Source organism: Clytia hemisphaerica, unplaced genomic scaffold (assembly GCF_902728285.1).
Source record: "Clytia hemisphaerica strain Z4C2 unplaced genomic scaffold, Clytia hemisphaerica genome assembly, whole genome shotgun sequence".
In the NCBI taxonomy this organism is placed as follows: domain Eukaryota; kingdom Metazoa; phylum Cnidaria; class Hydrozoa; order Leptothecata; family Clytiidae; genus Clytia; species Clytia hemisphaerica.
The window spans coordinates 1,253,617-1,273,308 of NW_027104328.1; the positions used below are offsets into that span (position 1 = coordinate 1,253,617).

General features: G+C 34.3%; 1 protein-coding gene across 1 annotated transcript; it reads left to right on the forward strand.

Annotated features, from left to right (window-relative positions):
* The first annotated feature begins 2,381 nt into the window (after positions 1-2,381).
* LOC136817706 (TNF receptor-associated factor 3-like) lies at positions 2,382-19,013 on the forward strand. The gene is made up of 4 exons (XM_067074028.1): positions 2,382-2,629; positions 3,479-3,644; positions 8,546-8,686; positions 16,962-19,013. Exons 1-4 carry the CDS (start codon positions 2,448-2,450, stop codon positions 17,757-17,759), a joined length of 1,287 nt encoding a protein of 428 aa, XP_066930129.1. The 5' UTR covers positions 2,382-2,447; the 3' UTR covers positions 17,760-19,013.
* The last annotated feature ends 679 nt before the right edge of the window (positions 19,014-19,692 follow it).

Below are 19,692 nucleotides of genomic sequence, written 5' to 3' on the forward strand. Positions count from 1 at the left end.
TCTTTGGGAAGTTGAAAATTGACTGAATCTTCGGCGAAGCTGTACGATGACCGGCGAAAGTTGAAACTTTTTGGAGGTGAAAAAGCATCAAATTTTAAGGTTTTTCACCGAAAGAAAAGTAGACTTCACCGTAGAAATCTTGTTAAATTGTGAAAAAACTGCATAAACCCAAACGGGAAGTTCCAACCCGATCGAGTTTTCCTTAGTTTCTCGCTCCTTCCCGATCTGGAAGACCGTTAACCCGTTTGGTTGTTAAGTTAATTTCCCGTTCGGGAGGATTCTTCCCATTTCGGAAGAATCTTCCCGATCGAGTTAGTGGCACAGACTGTCTATGTCTTTCTTTTGTTGTATATAGATTTTCTTTTTCACAAAATAAATTTCGAATGCAATTAAAACGTTCGACGCAAAAAAATTGTAAGAAAGAACATTAAAATCAATTTTGTAAACATTGGCGCTGCACTGAAGAGTGTGATTAACGATTAATTTCTCTCTACAGGATGCAATTAACGATTAATTGTTCTCTTTGAAGGGGCGCCAAATGAGAAAAAATAACTCATCGTGCGATTAATGTATTTATTACATGCTAACTTTTGGCTGAGTTGAGATCCAAACCTAAAAATACCGCAAAGAACATATATTTTCAGTGTGATTTTTCCCAAAAAGTTTAAGTATATAATTGGAAAAACACCATTCTTATTAAAAAAAAAGCTTTTCCTTTTCAAGATAGTGAAAAAAATTGACAAATTTAGGGCTTGAGCCTTAACAAGCTGGTTATAAGCTGCTTATAAGAAAGAAAATGTGTATAAAAATTTCGAAAATGAAAATGAAAAAATAAAGAACAAGAAAGGATTTTTTTTTCTGCTTGATGGAAAGTACCTAGCTTTTTTACTTTTTCTGGAATCGTAAAGTTTTGAATACAGAAATACAGTTTCAGAAAAGTAAAAATTTAGTTTTTTTGGTCGATCCATGAGGAGTTTTCTTCTTTATTTCATATAACAATTTTTTTTATAAGAACGAACTATATAAGAACATAAGGCTTCAATGATCAAAATATTAAGAACAAGTTTAGAAACATTTTAAGGCTTTGTGGACTCTAAAGCACCCGATATCTTAGGAAAATGGGCAGAAATTTTCAGAAACTTGTCAACATAAGAATATATTATTAAGAACATTTATAGACTTAAAACTCAAAAAGATAAGAACATCCGGAGGCTTTAAAAATTCTGGATGTTCTTATAAAAAAACGTGTAATACCATCGCAAGAACATGGCTCATCTGAGAAGATAATTTTTCTTCCCAACTTAAAGTACAAGAAATTTGCTAGATTTAAATAAAAGCATTCAGCTTAAATTGAGACTATCTGTTTTGAAAAAAGGCAGATTTTCGTAAAATCTCATTGTAAAATCTTAGTGCAAAATCTTTCAACCATTATTGTGAGGTTAAGGCCTTTCAGTACATAAATCAATGTTTTAATTTGATGTTTAGCCTATTCTTTATGATTAGGGGTGAATATATATTACACCCCCTTCTCACAGATCCAATGGGAATCCTTCTTACTGGAAACATTGGCCAAAATATCGTCCCCGGTGGAAAATTATCCTCTATTTTTGTCCCCGCTGAAAATAATCAATAAACCAATCCTCACTGCAAAATATTCCCCACTGAATTATCTGACTTGAAAACAAAAGAATTGAAATCCTCAGTCATAAAAGATATGGGAATATCAATCCCCAGTCCGTTATTTTTATCCCCACTGGCTGAAAAAATCCTATCGGGTCAGCGAGAAAGGGGTGTTTTATTCAGTGAAGGTGGTAATAAGTTTAGATTTCGAAAAACTAGCTACTCCTTGTATAGATATTTCATACCCCTTCTAATTAATCGTCTATAAGTTGAAGATAAAACCAATGACTTGGGTTTCCACTAAATTTTATGAAAGTGGTTTTCTGAAGAAAAAAAAGTAAATTGGTGATATATTTCTTAGAAGGAGGGCACAAATCTCATTTTTAAACAAATACTATAGATCTATGTATTATAGTGGTCGAGTAACATAATATAACATCCATCAAGAAAAGTGTTATACACCGTGCTAATCTATGAGATATAGGCTAATGTCGAATCGGTAGATATTTTTATAGATTTTTCTTAACCTTGTTCTTATATAAAAATTGCACTTTCATTCTTAATCTAGAAACTTCGGGATTTACATAGTATAGAAGAGATGAATCTCATAGTATAGAGATGAATCTCATAGTAAATTCCAGAATAAATTAACATACAAATTTCATTATTTTGTTTTTTTTTAGAAAACAAACACACAAAAACAAAGAATATTCTCGAAAATTTTTAGAAATAGTATAAATCATGCGAACGTCATAAATCATAATAAATGAGAGTATAATTTATGACATCAAGTCACATAATTAATGCAACGAAATTGAAATTGAAATATGGCAAATAAATTATCGAACATACAACTAGTGGATTTCACTGAAATAAAGTTGTTGAATGAGCTAGATGAGAAAACTTCAAGATATTTGTGTCAGCTATGTGGCAGCTTAATGAAGAACCCGATCCAGACTTTTCAAGGAAATTCAGCGTGTCTCGAATGTTACAAAGAAGCTTTAAAAAGGTACTAAATTTTTCTAATTTCTTTTGTTTTCAAACTTCTGAATTTTAAATTTTGAGAGTGCTCAATAAAGATATATCTTCCGTACCTTTTTTGCACAAGTCCATTTTCTGAATATTTAACTTTTCTTCCAAAAAATTGAAACTTTCTGTCTTTTTTTATTTGTCCACTACACGATTCTTTTTTTATAAGAAAAGTTGTTTTTCCATTTCATCATGAATATTCTTAACTTTTTGGGGAAAATTATCCTAGAATATTCTTACAACATTCTTTATGTTATGAAACCCCTGTGTCACACACCCACTGGCACCCCAGACCCACTGGAAAATATGACAAAAATTTCGTTCTCGGTGGGAAAATATCCTAGAATTTCAGCTCCACAGGGACATTCACTTTGATTTCATCCCGCTCGGAATTCAATGTTTAAAAATGACATTCCACTCACTTCACTCCAAAACCATTTCCACTGAATTTTTGAACCTTGGAACAATAAAATTTCTATCCCCGTTGGGATTTAAATAGGAATTTTTATACTCATTAAGGGAAAAAGTTCCACTGGGGCTGCGAGACAGGGGTGTGTTATGATCCAAATTCACCCAAAATTTAACATTAATACATGTACCTGAAAAATGAAATGGTATTTTCATGAAAACTTTGAGCATCACGGGGATCATTGGCAATTTACATTTAAAAATGCTTTAAAAAATATGGCATTCTTAGGTTCAGTTGCCAAATATCCACGGTGGTGATGTTCTTAGCAAATTCTAAATGTTTTGACCAATTTCATCATGAGTTTTCTTCTGTAAAAGTGTGAAGAGAACACTGACAACATTTCAATTTGTTTTTCAACAGGAACGAGGGGAAACAGTGTCCACTGGATGGCTCACCCATCGTTGAATCAAAGAATAATTTCTTCAAAGATAGAGCCAAGGAAATGGAAATACTGAACTTGAATTGTTATTGTTTGCAACGGGAGAATGGATGCCAGTGGACTGGAACTATTTGTGATATGATCAAGGTAAGTGAATCATTTGGATGATTTCTTCTGGTTTTTAAGACCATGTTAGACTACTTTTTACATAATTGGCTCTTCCAGAAAATGTTCCGGGGGGTAGTGAAAAATCCACAAAATTTGCCTTGTCTGGGGGTAAACTTGCTCTGTTTGAGGGTAATTCTGCTCTGTTTTAGGGAAATTTTGAATGTCCAGGGAGTCAACTAACGCTTGTGTGGGAGGGGAATGTCACAATTCCCGCGGGTAAATTTACAAAAAGTCTTATATCCTCCCTCTATGTTTTAAATACAGCCCCTTCCATATATATTACCTCTACAATTGAATGTCTGCTTCTCGAACAGGCTCTGGAATAGATCTTATCGGAGTTTTTGATTTTTCTAAAAAAGCGATGCATTGTGGGATTGTTTCGGGGATATTACAATGTATTACAAAATATCTTAGGAATTCCTCGAGGGAGTTCTATTGTAATAATCCCGAAACAATCCCACAATGCATCGCTTTTTTAGAAAAATCAAAAACTCCGATAAGATTTATTTTGAAAGCTTGGAGACATGTTATATGTCTTTCTGTAACCTTGTAAAATAATTTCGATTTATAAACTAAAAAAGTCTATTCACGATAAGTGTGCACTCTTTTTTCTTTTACCTATAACTTTTGAAGTAATTCTTCAATCTTTATAAATTTGGTATCATTGGAAAGATATTAGTGAGTGGAACAATTTGAAATAAAAAAATCTTTAAAAAAATTCTAAAAATGAAGATGAAAATGAAGAAGAAAAAAATGAAGATCTTGTAGAGAAGTGCTATAACTTTCATTTTTACTGAAGAGATTCTTTGATCTTAGGAGATCATCACTGTGAAAAAATTTCATTAAAATATTTATTCAATATAAAGTTATGATACAAAGTTAATAAGTGATTGACCCCAAAAAACAGCAAAAAACTGCAGAAAACAGCGTTTTTAGACGTCAATCAGCTTATAACTTTGTTTGATATCTTTTGACTGAATGATTATTTTTGAGAATTTTTTTCACAGTGATGACGTTCGATGATCGAGGATTTACTTCAGTGAAAATGATAGTTATACCACTTTTCTACAAGATCTTCCTTTTTTTCTTCTTCATTTTCATCTTCATTTTTAGAATTTTTTTAAAGATTTTTTATTTCAAATTGTTCCACTCACTAATATCTTTCCATTGATACCAAATTTATAAAGATTGAAGAATTACTTCAAAAGTTATAGGTAAAAGAAAAAAGAGTGCACACTTATCGTGGATAGACTTTAGCAATATTGCCGTTGGTCCAATGAATGATCTTGTTGGGGAAAGGATCCGGGGTTATTCCCCGATCTAACGAGTTTTTTCCCGAGTGATCAAGTGGCTTAATTGTACCTTTTTGAAGCCAACCCCTTTTACTATAGCCAATACCTTCCGACTAAACCAAATTTTTCAACAATGAAAGAGGCTAAAATTCGTCTCATAGACTACTTTTACGCCGTCCTTAAATTACGCCAGCGACGAAAAATAACACCAATAAGGGCCGGCTTAAAAAGGGCGATAAGGAACTCTTAAAAACCAAGGATGTTGAAGGTCCTTGCCGTCACCGATCGAACTAAATGACCTTCCATTTAACAGCAAAACAAACATTTAAAAAATCAAAGTTTACACGCACCGTTATTTAGGTGCATGCCCGCGCGGCAATTTGATAAACTTCAGATTCTAGGTCCGTGTTTCGGCTTCCTGTAACTATTTTGCTGTTCACTGGGTACCATACTGAATTCCAATGAAGGTGGCCTTAGTGCACTGCACTTTAGAACTTTAAAAAAAATAAGAAATTGTTAAGGGACTGCTCAGGCTGAGAATAAGAAAACAAGTAAGGAACAGAGTAGTCTAGCAAGCTAGACGACTAATTCAGATATAAGAAATAAAACAAAAAGTAATGGAGGGAACAAACTAATATTATCCCGTAACAATTATCGTATTATCATATAACGCCTATACTACTGTATTACACGCATTATAAACGACTCCAGTTTAGGAACAGAGAGTTAAACTTGAACTTGTTCACATTTACAAAAGTCTAAACAAAAAGATGACAAGATATTGACAAAAAAACATTTTCGTACTTTTTCAAAGCGGGCTACACGGCTTTTTGCGCACTGCAATTGGTTCTTTTCGCATGACGACGGGCCTACACTACCCAGAGTTGCCCGTCGTTAGGAAAATTCATTGTGACGTCACTTTTTCAAAGGAAATGAACAATGCGTTGACATCATTTCTCTCATTTTTTGTTTCTGACGTCAGTAAATAAACAATTTTTGATCTCTTTTCCCTTGTTTTTTGGACCTACCTGGACACTGACCTTTATATACCCTGGACAAAGCTTCTCAATCCCAGCCAAGAAAAATCTTTGATCGGAGTTTTTTGAAAATTGGTACCCTAATGTTGGCACTACTCGATAGCGGTGTAAATGCATCGAGAGCGCTAGGTCTACTTTTTCTCAAATTCTTTTGATGATGTAGCGGCTTTAGAAGTTAATTTTTAGCATTGCAATGGCTTCTCCTTGGGTACCAATTCTAAAAAAACTCCAATCAAAGATGGCAGATATTGCTTGGTCCAGGGTTATATAAAGGTCAGTGACCTGGAGGCATAAATTAACCTTTGTCCGTCCGTCCGTCCGTTCGTCCGTCCGTCTGTTCGTCGTCTGTTACCAGCTTTTCTCGAGATTGGCTCATTAGTTTTTTCTGATTTTTGGCACAATGATGCAAAATGGTAATGCCCAAATTGTGATGGAGCCCGATTTTCGAAAAAAAATCATTTCCGGCCGAAAATGCCGGAAATATGCCGGAAAAACCGGTTTTTTGGCATTTTCTCGAGATTTCATCATTAGTTTTTCAGATTTTTTGCACAAAGATGCGTATTAGCAATGCCCCAAACATGGAAGAGTCCGATCTTTGAGAAAAATTCTTTTCCGTCCGAAAAAGCCGGAAATATGCCGGAAATCGCCGTTTTTGCAGATTTTCATCGGACTTTTTCCTTATACTTCGTTGTTTTTTCACACAAAACCATTATTAATAGCAATGTCCACGATCAAGCATGGTTCAATTGTCGACGAAACTGATTTTTGAAGCCGGAATTTTCTAAAAATCGCCGGAACAGCCGATTTTCGCCGGAAAACGGTATGCGAGCTTTACTTTATATTTTTTATGAAATTTTGCACACTGATGCAAAATGACAATACCTAAAAAGTGACTGAGCCCGATTTTCGAAAAAGATTTTTTTTCTGGCCGAAAATGCCGGAAATATGTCGTAAAAGTTGTTTTTTTTGGCATTTTCTCGAGATTTTATCTAGTTTTTTCTGATTTTTTGCTCAAAGATGCGTATTAATATTGCCCAAAACATGGCCGAGTCTGATTTTTGAGAAAAATTTTTTCGCCGTTTTTCTGGATTTTCATTGGGCTTTTTCCTTATCATTGGTTATTGTTTCATTCAAAAACATTATTAATAGCAATGCCCACCATCAAGTATGTTTCAATTTTCAATAAAATTGATTTTTGAAGCCGGAACTATTTAAAAATCGCCGGAACAACCTATTTTCGACTGAAAGACAGTATTTCTTGAATTACTCGAGCTGTACTTTATATTTTTTTATGAAATTTTGCACACTGATGCAATATGACAATACCTAAAATGTGACGGAGCCCGATTTTCGAAAAACATTTTTTCTGGCCGAAAATGCCGGAAATATGCCGGAAAAACCGTTTTTTTAACATTTTCTAGAATTTTCATCTTTAATTTTTTCTGATTTTTTTGCAGAAAGATGCGTATTCGCAATGCTCAAAACATGGCTGAGTTCGATTTTTGAGAAATCTTTTTTTCCGGTTGAAAATGTCGGAAATCGCCGTTTTTGCAGATTTTCATTAGATTTTTTTCCTTGTATTTCTATGTTTTTGACGCAAAAACATTATTGATAACAATGCTCACCATCAAGCATGATTCAATTGTCAATAAAACTGATTTTTGCGACCAGAACTTTCTATTTATTTTTTCCCTACAACCCTTCCCTCTCCCCTTATCAACAATAAATGATGAATTTATTGCGTTATGCATTTTCGCTAAACGCTATATTTTCTGACTGATTTTTTTCTCCTCGCATTGCTATCTAACTTTCATCATCATCAGATAGGTCCATTCAGCATCTAGCTTGTTTCGCTTTATTTTGCTATTTTTCCTGGATAAAGCGCTAAAAATCAGTCGAAGCTGAAGGAAACGGTTAACAAATACAATAATGACCGGTTAGTGAGGGCTGTACTGAAAATATTGCCCTCGGTCAACGCAACAACCTCGCAAGTTCGGTCGTTGCTTGACCTCGTGCAATATTTCTCAGTCGGCCCTCACTAACCGGTCATTATTGTATAAGTGTTAAATGACGTGCATGCCTTCAACTCTTATGTGCCTGACAACAGTTTGAATATTTATTGATGTCACTTTACAAAATAACGGATTGTTTACATAACAATGTTATTGATTTAATAATGGAATGCAAAATTACCATAGCAACAGAGGAATCTTTGTTGAATTGTTATAAACTTTTTAAATTGCCTTGACAAGTTCCTCAAATGGAGATTTATCAAGTTTATACTGCCGAGAAGTACTTGCACGTTTTTTATAAGAACATAAGGCTTCGATGGCCGAAATATTAAGAACATTCTAAGGCCTTGAACTTTTGATTTAAACTATTTTATTACATACATACATCTGATGATCGGCTCAGGTATGAAACAGCCTGTTATGTTTTAATTTTTTTAAAGAAAAACAAATTTTGAATTTAGCTCTCTCTACCCTTGGTATAGAGCACTTTGTCACCACAAATTACTGATGTTGTTAAACATTTTTATTACAATTAATAGAGACATAATTGCAAATTCATTCCACGCAATTGCAGAAACTGTTGCGAGACATTTTTGAACGAGAAAGATCATTTAACAACGTGTGTTTCGTTAATCAAAGAAGGTGATTGTTTTTTCAAGCAAGTTGGCTGTCATTTCAAGGTAAGATATTTTCTTTTTTCTTTTTTGGGAAATGTTTCGGAATTTCAGGAGCCTGCCATATTTCAAATTCCTTCATTTTGCAATTGTTGAACCTTTAGCATTTGGTCTCTTTCGATCTATTTAATTTATACAGTACAGTACATTCGACTCTCTCTATCTACTTCGATCTTGAAAAGACCATGAAATTTCTTCGGATTAGGGAAAGGTTCGAATTGCAGAGAGAATTTAACGTTGGAGATAGATAAAGTTGACTGCAATTTAATATCTCAAAATTCCATTGATTTTGCTGAAAAATTTAGGTGTTATTTAATATTCCTTATTCAACTTAAACAAGTTTGCTTAAAGTTTGAGCGTTTGAGATTTTTTAAATTTTTTTGATTTTTTTTTCAACTTGAAGTGATAAAGCGATGATACACGCTTTTTTTTATAAGAATGGTGTAAATCCATTTCATCATGGATATTCTTAACTTTTTTGGGAAAATCATGCTGAAATATTCTTACAGCATTTTTATTACTTGGGGGTAATTGGCAATTTATAATTTAAAATGCTCTAAAAATGACATTCTTAGCATGAGTATCAAAATTCCATGAAGGTGATATTCTTAGCATTTTCTTATTTTTTGGCCATTTTCATCATGGACATTCTTATAAAGTGTATTCTTATTTAAAAAAAAAGCGTGTAACCCTTTAAAAAGGAGGTGTCCTGAAAATTGCAGAAAGGGAGGAGGCGTGTTAGCAAAGTTCTTTGGACTTAGTTCTTTAAATTTCTAGTATTGCAGTCTTGGACTGGGTTAAAATCCTAAAAAAATCGTTTGCTTGCTTCGATTGCAATCTATTTTAACCAATCTTCAGAAGGGATACTGTGAATAGACTGAAAAGCGCCTTCATTTTAGTTAATACTGGTGGTGGATAATGTCTTAAAAGTGGTAAAAAAATCCCGATGATACCTCGATTTTAAGGGGGGCTCCATCAAATCCTAATAGGATACCCCTGTGTCACAAACCGGCTGGGAGCCCAGCCCCGCTGTAAAAATTTACAAAAGTTTCGTCCCCGGTGGGAAAATACCTTAGAATTTCAGCCCCACTTGGAAATTAGCTTTTAGTTTGAACCCCATTCATTCGAAATTCAATGTTAAAAATTGCACTTCAAAACCATTGCAACTAAATCTTTGAACCTTGGAACAAAGGAATTTCTATCCCCATTGGGATTTCAATACGAATTTTTATCCCCACTGAGAAAAATATTCCACCGGGGCTGTGAGACAGGGGTATAACCTACTGTAGAGGGGGTAGCTATAGATTGGGATAGTGAGTTAGTGGAAGTACATCGATTTGTGAAGCGTCTTTACGTCACATAGAATAAAAGAAAATGGCAAAAGAACAAAAGAATTCCCCATAGCCCCAATTTCGAATCCTCATATCGAATAAAGCATCTTCTGAAAATTTCATTCTTCCCCATAAATGCGAAAAATGAAAAACGAATACGAATCTTTTTACAAAAGAATATGTAATTTTGTTTATTAGGGTACTATAGTTAGATCTGGGACGTTCCTCAAGATTATCTCAGATCATTTGAGATTATCTCATTACCATGACGTTACCATGTTTCTCTTAAGCCGTCAGCAACAAAATTAAGCATCATTTCACTCCAGTAACCCACACGGATGAGCAATTCCAATACACAAATTTTCCATTAGCAGATTCATGTAAAAAGTCACGAAAAAACGTCGAGTAAAAAGCTCTGATTGGCTAAAAATTCCTAACACAAACATTTTTTTCTCAAAATGTTCAAATTATGAGGTAATCTTTGCATGTCTCAGCTAATCAGATCTTTATTCAACGTTTGTTTGTGACTTTGTTACATGAATCTGCCAATAGGAAAATTATGTATTACACGCACGATGCTCCTCCCCGCGTGCGAATCAGATTGGTGGCGACGAAGAAGATTTTCGATTTTTCACCCTTATTTTATTTGAATGAAAAATATATTTATTAGGGGGGTGCATGCTACGTTATTCAACGTTATATTTATCAAGGACTAACATTCAGTGCAAATACGTATGTATTCACATTGACCTGAGTTTGACAGCGAACACTTAACATAGGACTGAAATGAGATTCGACTTTCGCACTGCTAGTGCAACCGTTCAACTGACTAAGCTATCTAGAATTCTTTTGAAGTACATTCGCGGGGAACAGCGTCGGTTCTTTTTATACGATTGTCTTATTGTTACGGTACACAAATTCCTCGATAAACGTTTTTTTATAAGAGGAAACTATAAGGCTTCGATGGCCAAGATACTAAGAACTCTAAAACGGACCCTAAAACACCTATTTTATTTGAAACTCAAAAAGTTAAGAACGTCAAAAGACTTTATGTTCTTATAAAAAAAACTTGTACGTGATCATTTAGATGCCTACACATTTCAGTGTCAATGAACTTGTGAAAAAGTTTTCTATGGGAAAAAAGTCATGGTGACAGACAAATGTCATTATTCGACTTTTATTGGAATTACTCAACGATTTTTGTATCTATGACGATGCCATAACGATATCATTTTACATGTAGAAATTCAATAATCAACTGATTAACAACGATTGTCTAGCTTTTACCAGGCAGAGGTTTTTTCCCTCACTGTTCGTTAGTTGATTGTTAAACTTTACTGGTGTCATTTTCGTGTTAAAGAAGACCTAAATGTAAACAGACCCATAACTAATGAGAGAATAATCACGTGGTAGGCTTAGGTTAAAAGGATAATTTTGCCTCAAACCCACGATCAGAAAGTGACAAAGCAAGTTTGGTCATAATTGTTAAAGTCACCCTGTTAAAGATTAACCCTTTTCAGGCAAGAGAAATTGAAGCCACTTATTCCCCATCCAAAACTTGCATAGAAGAATAGAACGCACCGTAATCATGACGATGTGGTTCCTTTGTTTTGGAGGACTACTTTTTTTGAAATCTAGCATAGATTTTAGTTTTAATCCGGCGTTTTTGTAAAAACTACGCGCGGACGTTCTATGGATGAGAAAGAAGTGGTTTTATTTCGGAGTCTCGCCTCTAGCCCTTCGGGCTTGAAACTCAAAGGTTTTCATACAAACGCCTTATTGAAAGTTTTATAATCGCCAGTGATTTCGAATTATATGCCGCCTGAAAACAAAAGAAACGCTTGATTCGCAATCCGTTATTAGAGATTTCATTTGCTTGTCGTTCCAAAAGCGACACAAATCTTAAGGCTTGGGGACACGGTAAGCTTTTTTTCGCGTTGGTGCAATGCAACATACTCCATCCAACCTGAAACGCTTTTTCGTGTCTCCACCCCATTTTTCTTTCTACCAATAAAAGTGAAATCTCACTTTTGTCCCTGGGACAATCAGCGTGTCCTCACTTTTTTCCCATGAAACAAAAAAAGAAACCATGGGACTTTTTTTCTTGTGTTGGTAGGATAGATCATGTTGCATTGCTCCAACGTGAAAAAAACTTCTCGTGTCCCCAAGCCTTAAGGCTTCACTTTTTCTTGTTCGAGAAAAGTTTTAAACTCAATGAGGCGTCCTCGTTATTAACTGTCTTTTTCTTTCTCTCTATATCAACTGTTATAATCATCGTTTTAAATCTCATTACGTAAATTTTGATAGTTCATCTCTGTTATCATCACTTCTTAACCTGGTTAAATTCCTGTGATTCAAAGGTTAAAAGGTTTTAATCACTGTAATTTGTATAACTTTTGTCGTCAATTGATATAGTCATCATACAAGATTGTAATAGTGCACGCTTTTTCTTTATAAGAATATACTTTATAAGAATGTTGTTTATGGTGAAATTGGCCAAAATCATCATGGAATTTGGTGACTGAACCTAAGAATGCCCATTTTTAGAGCATTTACTATTGAATTGCCAATTATTCACCAGCAATGCTAAAAGTTTCCACAAAATGCCTGGGTTGGGATCCAAACCTAAGAATGCCGTAACAACATTCCAGTATGATTTTTCGCAAAAAGTTAAGAATATTCATCATAAATTGAAAAAACACCATTCTTATAAAAAAAAGTGTGTAATTCAGCTTCTTGTTGACAATCATTACTGGTCATTATACGTGATTGAAAGCCACAGTGTTGGCTTATTGTTACATTATTATGTTATGAAATTACAAGTATTACAGTTTGATTAGAGTATATAATTTTGTTAGAGTTTTTTACAACTTGATTTGTGAAGGAGTTTGAGTTTTGTTTTGTTCGCTAACAGTTGTTGACTGTGTCTCAGAGAAAAGAAAGTAGAGAACTTTGTAGAAGTTGGTTATCACAGAATGATATAACATGTTCAAATCGGTGAATGTCTTTAATTAACCATCACTCTGATACAAGAGTATGGGGAGATATGGTGGACATTGGATGTGGTGTGGTGATGGTAATAGTCATATGTATGTATTTCATCATGAGTATTTTTAACTCATATGTTCAAATTTCCTAAAATTTGGTCCATTTTTTCCAAATTTTGGTTTGATTTTCACCAAATTTTGGTCAAAATTTTTGGAAATCGTGGCCCTTTGAGAGAGAAATTTTAGATTTTCGTGATTTTGGGACCCTTTCAGAGACTAACTTTTGAATTTGTACCCCTTTGAGAGACTTTTAAGGAATGAGAAAAGGTACTCTTATGGCTCGCACATACCCGGCACCCATTTTGCCTATGTACCCCCCCCCCCCGGGAGATCGCATCATGGAGTAGCCAATAACATTTCCACGGTGTTCAGCATTTCATGATAATCGTTACCGTGTTAAGAGTTAATGAAATGGTCAGTAAAATATTCGTTAGTTCTGAAGATCTTTTGGATTACATCATGGAATAGCCAATTATATTTCCACAATGCAAGAAGTTTTATCTCAGCATTTTTTGATAATTAGATTTAAAAAAAGTTTCATTCGCTGTGCTGTAACTTTCCATTACGAATACACGAGTTTCGAATAAGAAAACCATCTGATTGGATAACTTGTTATTGCACACTCTTTCATTTTTTCATGCAAATTTCGCAGAATCCAATCAAAAGATTGATTTGAGCAACACGCGTATCGGAGCTTCTCCAATAGCAGGAAGTAGGAAGAATATTATAGCTTAACTTGCAGCGTGGGAAGAGAAAAAATCCTAAATTAGGCTAATTTTTCCATACCACGTTGAAAGAGAGTCACTTTTTAACAAATTAGCTTTTTATCTATGCGGAAGTTTTGGACCATAAATCACGGAAGTGAAAGTTAGAAACGGGTATTTTCACCACGAGCTAATAGTGGAAGAAACAAATAAAAACTCGGAAACGTATCCATTGTTCTTCAGTTTTAGGTTATAGCGTGTGATAAAAACGCTTTATAATTAAGCTTGTGGGAAGAGAAAATACTACGACTAAATGCTTCATCAGCAAGCCGTGAGACCGAATTCAATATAAAAATTAACCACCGCATAGTCCTCTGATACTTACATTGAAACTAAGCTGTCATGACAAGATGATATCTGAAATTAAGTATATTGGTTCCTCGATAGATTACTGAAAAGTTACTTTATTACACCTGTATGATCCTTTAGCTAGTCTTGCTGAAGGTCTAAATGAAGGGCGAATAATCTGACGACTGCAACATCTTTTTTGTAAGGACTTTGAATTGTTACAAATGAATTGGGAGCGACAAAATTATAACCAGAATTGTGTTGCCTTATTGGAAGCTTGGTCTTATACCTTTTTTCGTTAGATTTTTTTCTACAGCTGTGCACAGCGTCCGTACGATAATTATGGTCTGATACCAAACTTAATCATGGGTTTAGATTTCACGATTGTAGCACCTGATCTCACGACTGGACATCTGTCAATTTTATTTGCTTCTTCATTATGGATTGTAAAAACAGACAAATACAATGTCAATTTAGTTTGTTCAAGTGACTCTCAGCTGTGATATAATTAGTCATACCTCACGCCACATCTTTGCAACTCTTTCACCTTCATATTGATACAGTTATATCATTAGATTTGCACGCGTGTTTCTTTAGAAACTAATGAAATAATGATCGAGTCTTTAGATAATCACATGGTTGATTTTAGAAGATAAAAGCTGTGTAGTCCATATTATCCAAAGTGCAGTACCAGTAGCGTAGCCAAGCAGGGTGCAAAATTTGTGTAGGAGAACAGTTTTTATGACACTGTAATCATCTATTCATAATATTAAAATATAATTACAGTGTCATAAAAATCTGCTTTCCTACACAAATTTTGCGCCCTCTGGCTACGCTACTGAAGTGTTTATTCCTTGTTTGTAGTATCAAAAGGTTTTGATGTTGCTTGGGAGGGTCTACGTATCTGTTAAATCTTAAGTACTTTTATTAGCTTATTCTTAATTAGTCATTTTAATCTGTAAGCATAAACCCTGGTTACTATGTGATCTCTGTTAGAGTATCTGACTGGGTTTGGGGATTGCTTTAAAGGTAGTTTTCATCCAGATTTTGATTATTATGATTAGTATGTTGAGTTTCGAGCATATAGCGATTGGCTGTGTAAAACTCTCCCACTTTTGCTGGTTCGATTGCAAAAGCATTAGGGGAAAACTATGTAACTTTTGGTCAAGATTATGTCATTTTATTATAACTGCTGAACATGTGATTGAACAAGGATTGAATACACGATAATGTAACTAAAGTGAAACTCTTTGCTTTTGAAATAAACTTTGAGTGCACTGGGGTAATTTGAGACTGCTCTTACTTCTCAGGAAGTTATTTGAAACAGAAAGTAACACAATTTCGTTGTTTTTACTTTTTATGGGTATTAAACTGATGCTGATGTACGTTTTAGCAGTCATGCTACAAATTTAGTAAAATGTATTCATATCAATTGATTAGGGCATCACATCAACAATGATGCAATTTTCGAAAAAAAAAGCCACAACCTCTTTTCATTATGACGTCAACAAGCTACTTGATAAAAGGAAATTATTACAGTACCAAGTTCAATAGTGTAATGCCAAACGGGTATAGCTTGGTTATGTTATGTTATAAAAATTAAAAAAGAATTTCATTTTTTTGTTATGTTCAAGTTGTACTTTGGGACCACTGAGATTTATATGGACTACTGAAAGGTAGTTTCTCAATCCACTCACCTGACACACAACGTTCTTTCAACGTCAATTTAACGTTCACAACGTCCATTCAACGCCAGATGAATGTTGAAACAACGTTGTGTGTCAGATGTGCAGGCAAAGCAAAATCTTTTGATTAGAGTTTTTTTAAAAGTGGTACCCTAATAGTATCACTACTCGATAGGGCTGTAGAAGCATCGAGAGCGCTACTTACTTTTTGTTAGCTGTTTATGATGTAGCGCCGTTTGAATAACGTAAAGACAAGATTTCTTTATAACCGTTGACCTCGTTAGAACCATTAAAAAGGAAAAATAACCAAGTTTCTCAGTCACTTTACATATCACTTTGTTTTTGTTGATTTTCTCTGTTGATCATTCTATTTTCCTTTTTACTAGCCAGGAAAATGGTGATTGTAAAGCTCTTACAAAAACCTTTTCAACATTGAGATAAGTGTCTATAGTAGTAAACAATATCTTTAGGCCTAATTGTGAATCATTACGGCTCGGTGTTATTTTAATCTAGAGTTTTAAGAACAGCTATATTAGATTATCGGAAGAGCTTTTAATGGGCTTGAATTGGAACTCAACGTGATAGTCATCATATATCATTTATCAGTTATGGTTTTTTTCTTTTGCTTTTTCATACTTTTTCTTCGCAATTTTCTTCCGCCAATCTATTATTTTCCTCACGTAAAGGTTGTGATATTTTCCTGTTAGACAGGACATGATAAGCTATTTAAAGGATGTGCACAAGAAAAAACTATTTCATTTCTAGGGGATTTTCTAGCGAACACTCGCAGAAGAAGTACTTCATTTTCATTTTTATTCAATCAAAGTGAATTTTTGTTGTAAACGTTCAAGCTCATCATTTATTTACATTGTTTTCAGCGATAACGTATTCAAAGCAACTGTATTTTTCTTTCCCGAATTTTCTTCGAATTTTTCTTATGAGGTAGTTTGATTTTGTACGAGGTGAAATTGTCCTAACTATATAGGGGATATCTTCGCGTACAAAAATGCTGCAAATGTGCAATTCTATATTCAGGTTTTTCTGTTTTGCACCAGTGTGTTCGCTGTGTTTTACCCAAAAAACAGTTGAGACATTGTTTTAATTGTAAATGGAAAAGTGAAAGTGCAAACTTAAAGATTCTTAAAAATTTTCATTTTTTTCAACAGGCAATAAATAAAGAAGATATGGCGAAACACGTTATAGAACATTCAGAGATACATCAATCAGTTTACGAAACAGACGAACAACGAAACATGGAGATAAAACACCTTCTAAACGAAAACAAGAAACTCAAACAAACAGTTGACCAGTTAACCCAAAGATTGAAAAATGTGGAAGAGAACTCGAACCAACAAAACAATGATTTATTAGATGCCATAGCTGAACTTGCAAAACGTAGTGGACAACCTGCGCCAGATTCTGAAGGTCTTACGGCTACCATTACGGAATCTGTCAAGACTAACACTGAGAATATAAGTGATTTGGATTTGAAATTCCAACTACATGAGAACTCAGTTGATGATGGTCACTTAGTTTGGAAAGTTAACAATTTTCACCAAAGAACGACTGATGCAATCGTTGGCAAAACTAGAGCACTCCATTCTGCTCCTTGCTTCACGAGCAAGTATGGATACAAGTTTTGCCTAAGGCTGTATCTACACGGTGATGGTATGGGTAAAGGAACACACTTGTCACTTTTCTTGGTTCTTATGAAATCAGAATATGACAACATTTTGGAATGGCCTTTCCAAAAGAAAATCAAATTCACTTTGGTCAATCAAGAAGACAGAAGTAAAGATCATGTGGAGAAAATGTTTCCAAACAAAGATTCATCAAGCTTTCAAAAACCAAAGAAAGATATGAACATTGCTTCAGGTTGTCCAATGTTTATGAATTTGAACAGATTGCAGCCTGAAGGATTTTTAAAGGACGACTCTTTATTTGTCGAAGTTAGAATAGATTAAACTACAGTACCAAATTTTTAAGGTGAAGATTTTGAGAGTAAATAAGACATCGAACTTATTTTTTTTCACGTATTCTATCTTTTGCTATAAGAACACGAGGCTGAAAATTGGCCTGAAACTAAGAACAAATTGAGAACAATCTGAGCCTCAAATTTCAGAAATTACCAAGACATCTTTAACATATTCTCAACTCATTTTAAGTTTTTATGGAAAAAATCTAAATGTTAAGACCATCGTAAGAAGATAAACCTCGTGAACATTTCAAAAAATTAAGAACAGCCCAACCTGAGCCAAAATTTACTGGTTCTTATAAAAAAGTGTGTATTTTAAAAAGACTTCTCATTTTTCTTGATTTTTTATCTGATAGCAAGCGTAAGGAAAGCCAGTTCAGGGGGGGGGGGGTTTGTGCTTTTACGGTGTGACGGGATTGACCCTTTTTTAGTACGGTATTACGGGATTTGACGAAAAAAGAGACGGGAAAACGGTATTTTAAAATCAGACGGGGACGGTATTTTTGCCCTGTACAAGCCGGTGTGACGGTGTTATTATTTTTCCAATTTTCGGGATTCCGGGATTCAGCAAAAATTTTGACGGGAAAACGGTATTTCGAACCCCTACAAACCCCCCTCAGTTCATACAAACATACCGTTTTTGGTTTGATTTTAGAGAAAATATCCACACGGGTACATGTTTTTTACAAGAACAAAATATATAAGAACATATAGCTTCGATGGTCAAAATATTAAGAACACCTTAATAACACTTTTAGGCTTTACGGAATTTGAAACGGCCGACTCCTTAGAAAAATCAACAAAAATTCTCAAAAAATGATGAAAATAAGAACATGTCAAGAACATTTTTAGTCTTGAAACTCAAGAAAGTTAAGAACACCAGAATTCTTCAAAATTTTCGAATATTCTTATAAAAAAACGTTTATTTCAATAAAGATTTTAGTTAATTAACTATTTATGATTTATGAGAAGTTTATTTGCATCAACAAGCATTCTTATTTTGAAAATATATTTAATAAAAATATTATTCTAGGCTCTAGGTTTTTTCACTGTACATAATTTTTTTCAGATTTTCTTGTATTTTGTTAATTCGAATTTTACATCGTATGTCACATCTAGAAAATATGCCATATAATTTTTTTTTATTAGCTTTATGATGATATCCATTTGATTTATTTATACCTAGTTTTTGTTATTTTAAACAATTTATTCCATGAAATTAAGAAAAAGGTTTCAAATTCAATTTCTTTGTCATTCCGAGGGGAGACTGACCTTTTCATAAACTACGTCACGAAGATCACTTGCCTCGTATTCGAACAATTTCCAAAATGTTCATCCTTTGAGCCATTAAATGATTTTTCATAAATAGAAAGTCGTTGTAATAAAATCCAATGGGAGTTAATCACCATGGCAATAATTTCAAAACGAGGCAAGCTGGTGTTTTGCTCAACTTTCCCTTGATCTTTCTCTTAATTGCTAGAAATTAAGTAGAGGTATAAAGTGCCATTTGGTACTGAAGGGTTAGCCCCATTGAGTTTCAAGCCCGAAGGGCTAGAGGCGAATCTTTCCTTCTCAGATAAGAGAAATTAAAGCTACTTATTTCCCATTCAAAACGCGCCTAGAACGCGCCGTAATCATGATGATGGAATGTATCTAGCGGTTCCTTTGTTTTGGAGGACTACATTATTTCAAAATCTAGCCACAAATTTTAGTTTCAATCCAGCGTTTGTGTAAAAACTACGCGCGGGCGTTCTGGATGGGAAATAAATGGTTTCATTTCCCATCCAGCCATCCAGGAGTCTCGCCTCTAGCCCGTCGGGCTTGAAACTCAATGGTTAGCCCCCTACTATATGCCATGGTCTACTATATCTAGATTCAGTTATATCAATCTCGTTTTATCCTTTGTTCTTGACACTTCTTGT

Coding starts and splice junctions, on each gene's coding strand:
- LOC136817706 (XM_067074028.1), top strand. CDS start 2,448: ATGGCAAATAAATTATCGAACATACAACTAGTGGATTTCACTGAAATA. Junction 2,630..3,478: donor TACAAAGAAGCTTTAAAAAG/GTACTAAATTTT, acceptor GTTTTTCAACAG/GAACGAGGGGAAACAGTGTC. Junction 8,687..16,961: donor AAGTTGGCTGTCATTTCAAG/GTAAGATATTTT, acceptor TTTTTTCAACAG/GCAATAAATAAAGAAGATAT.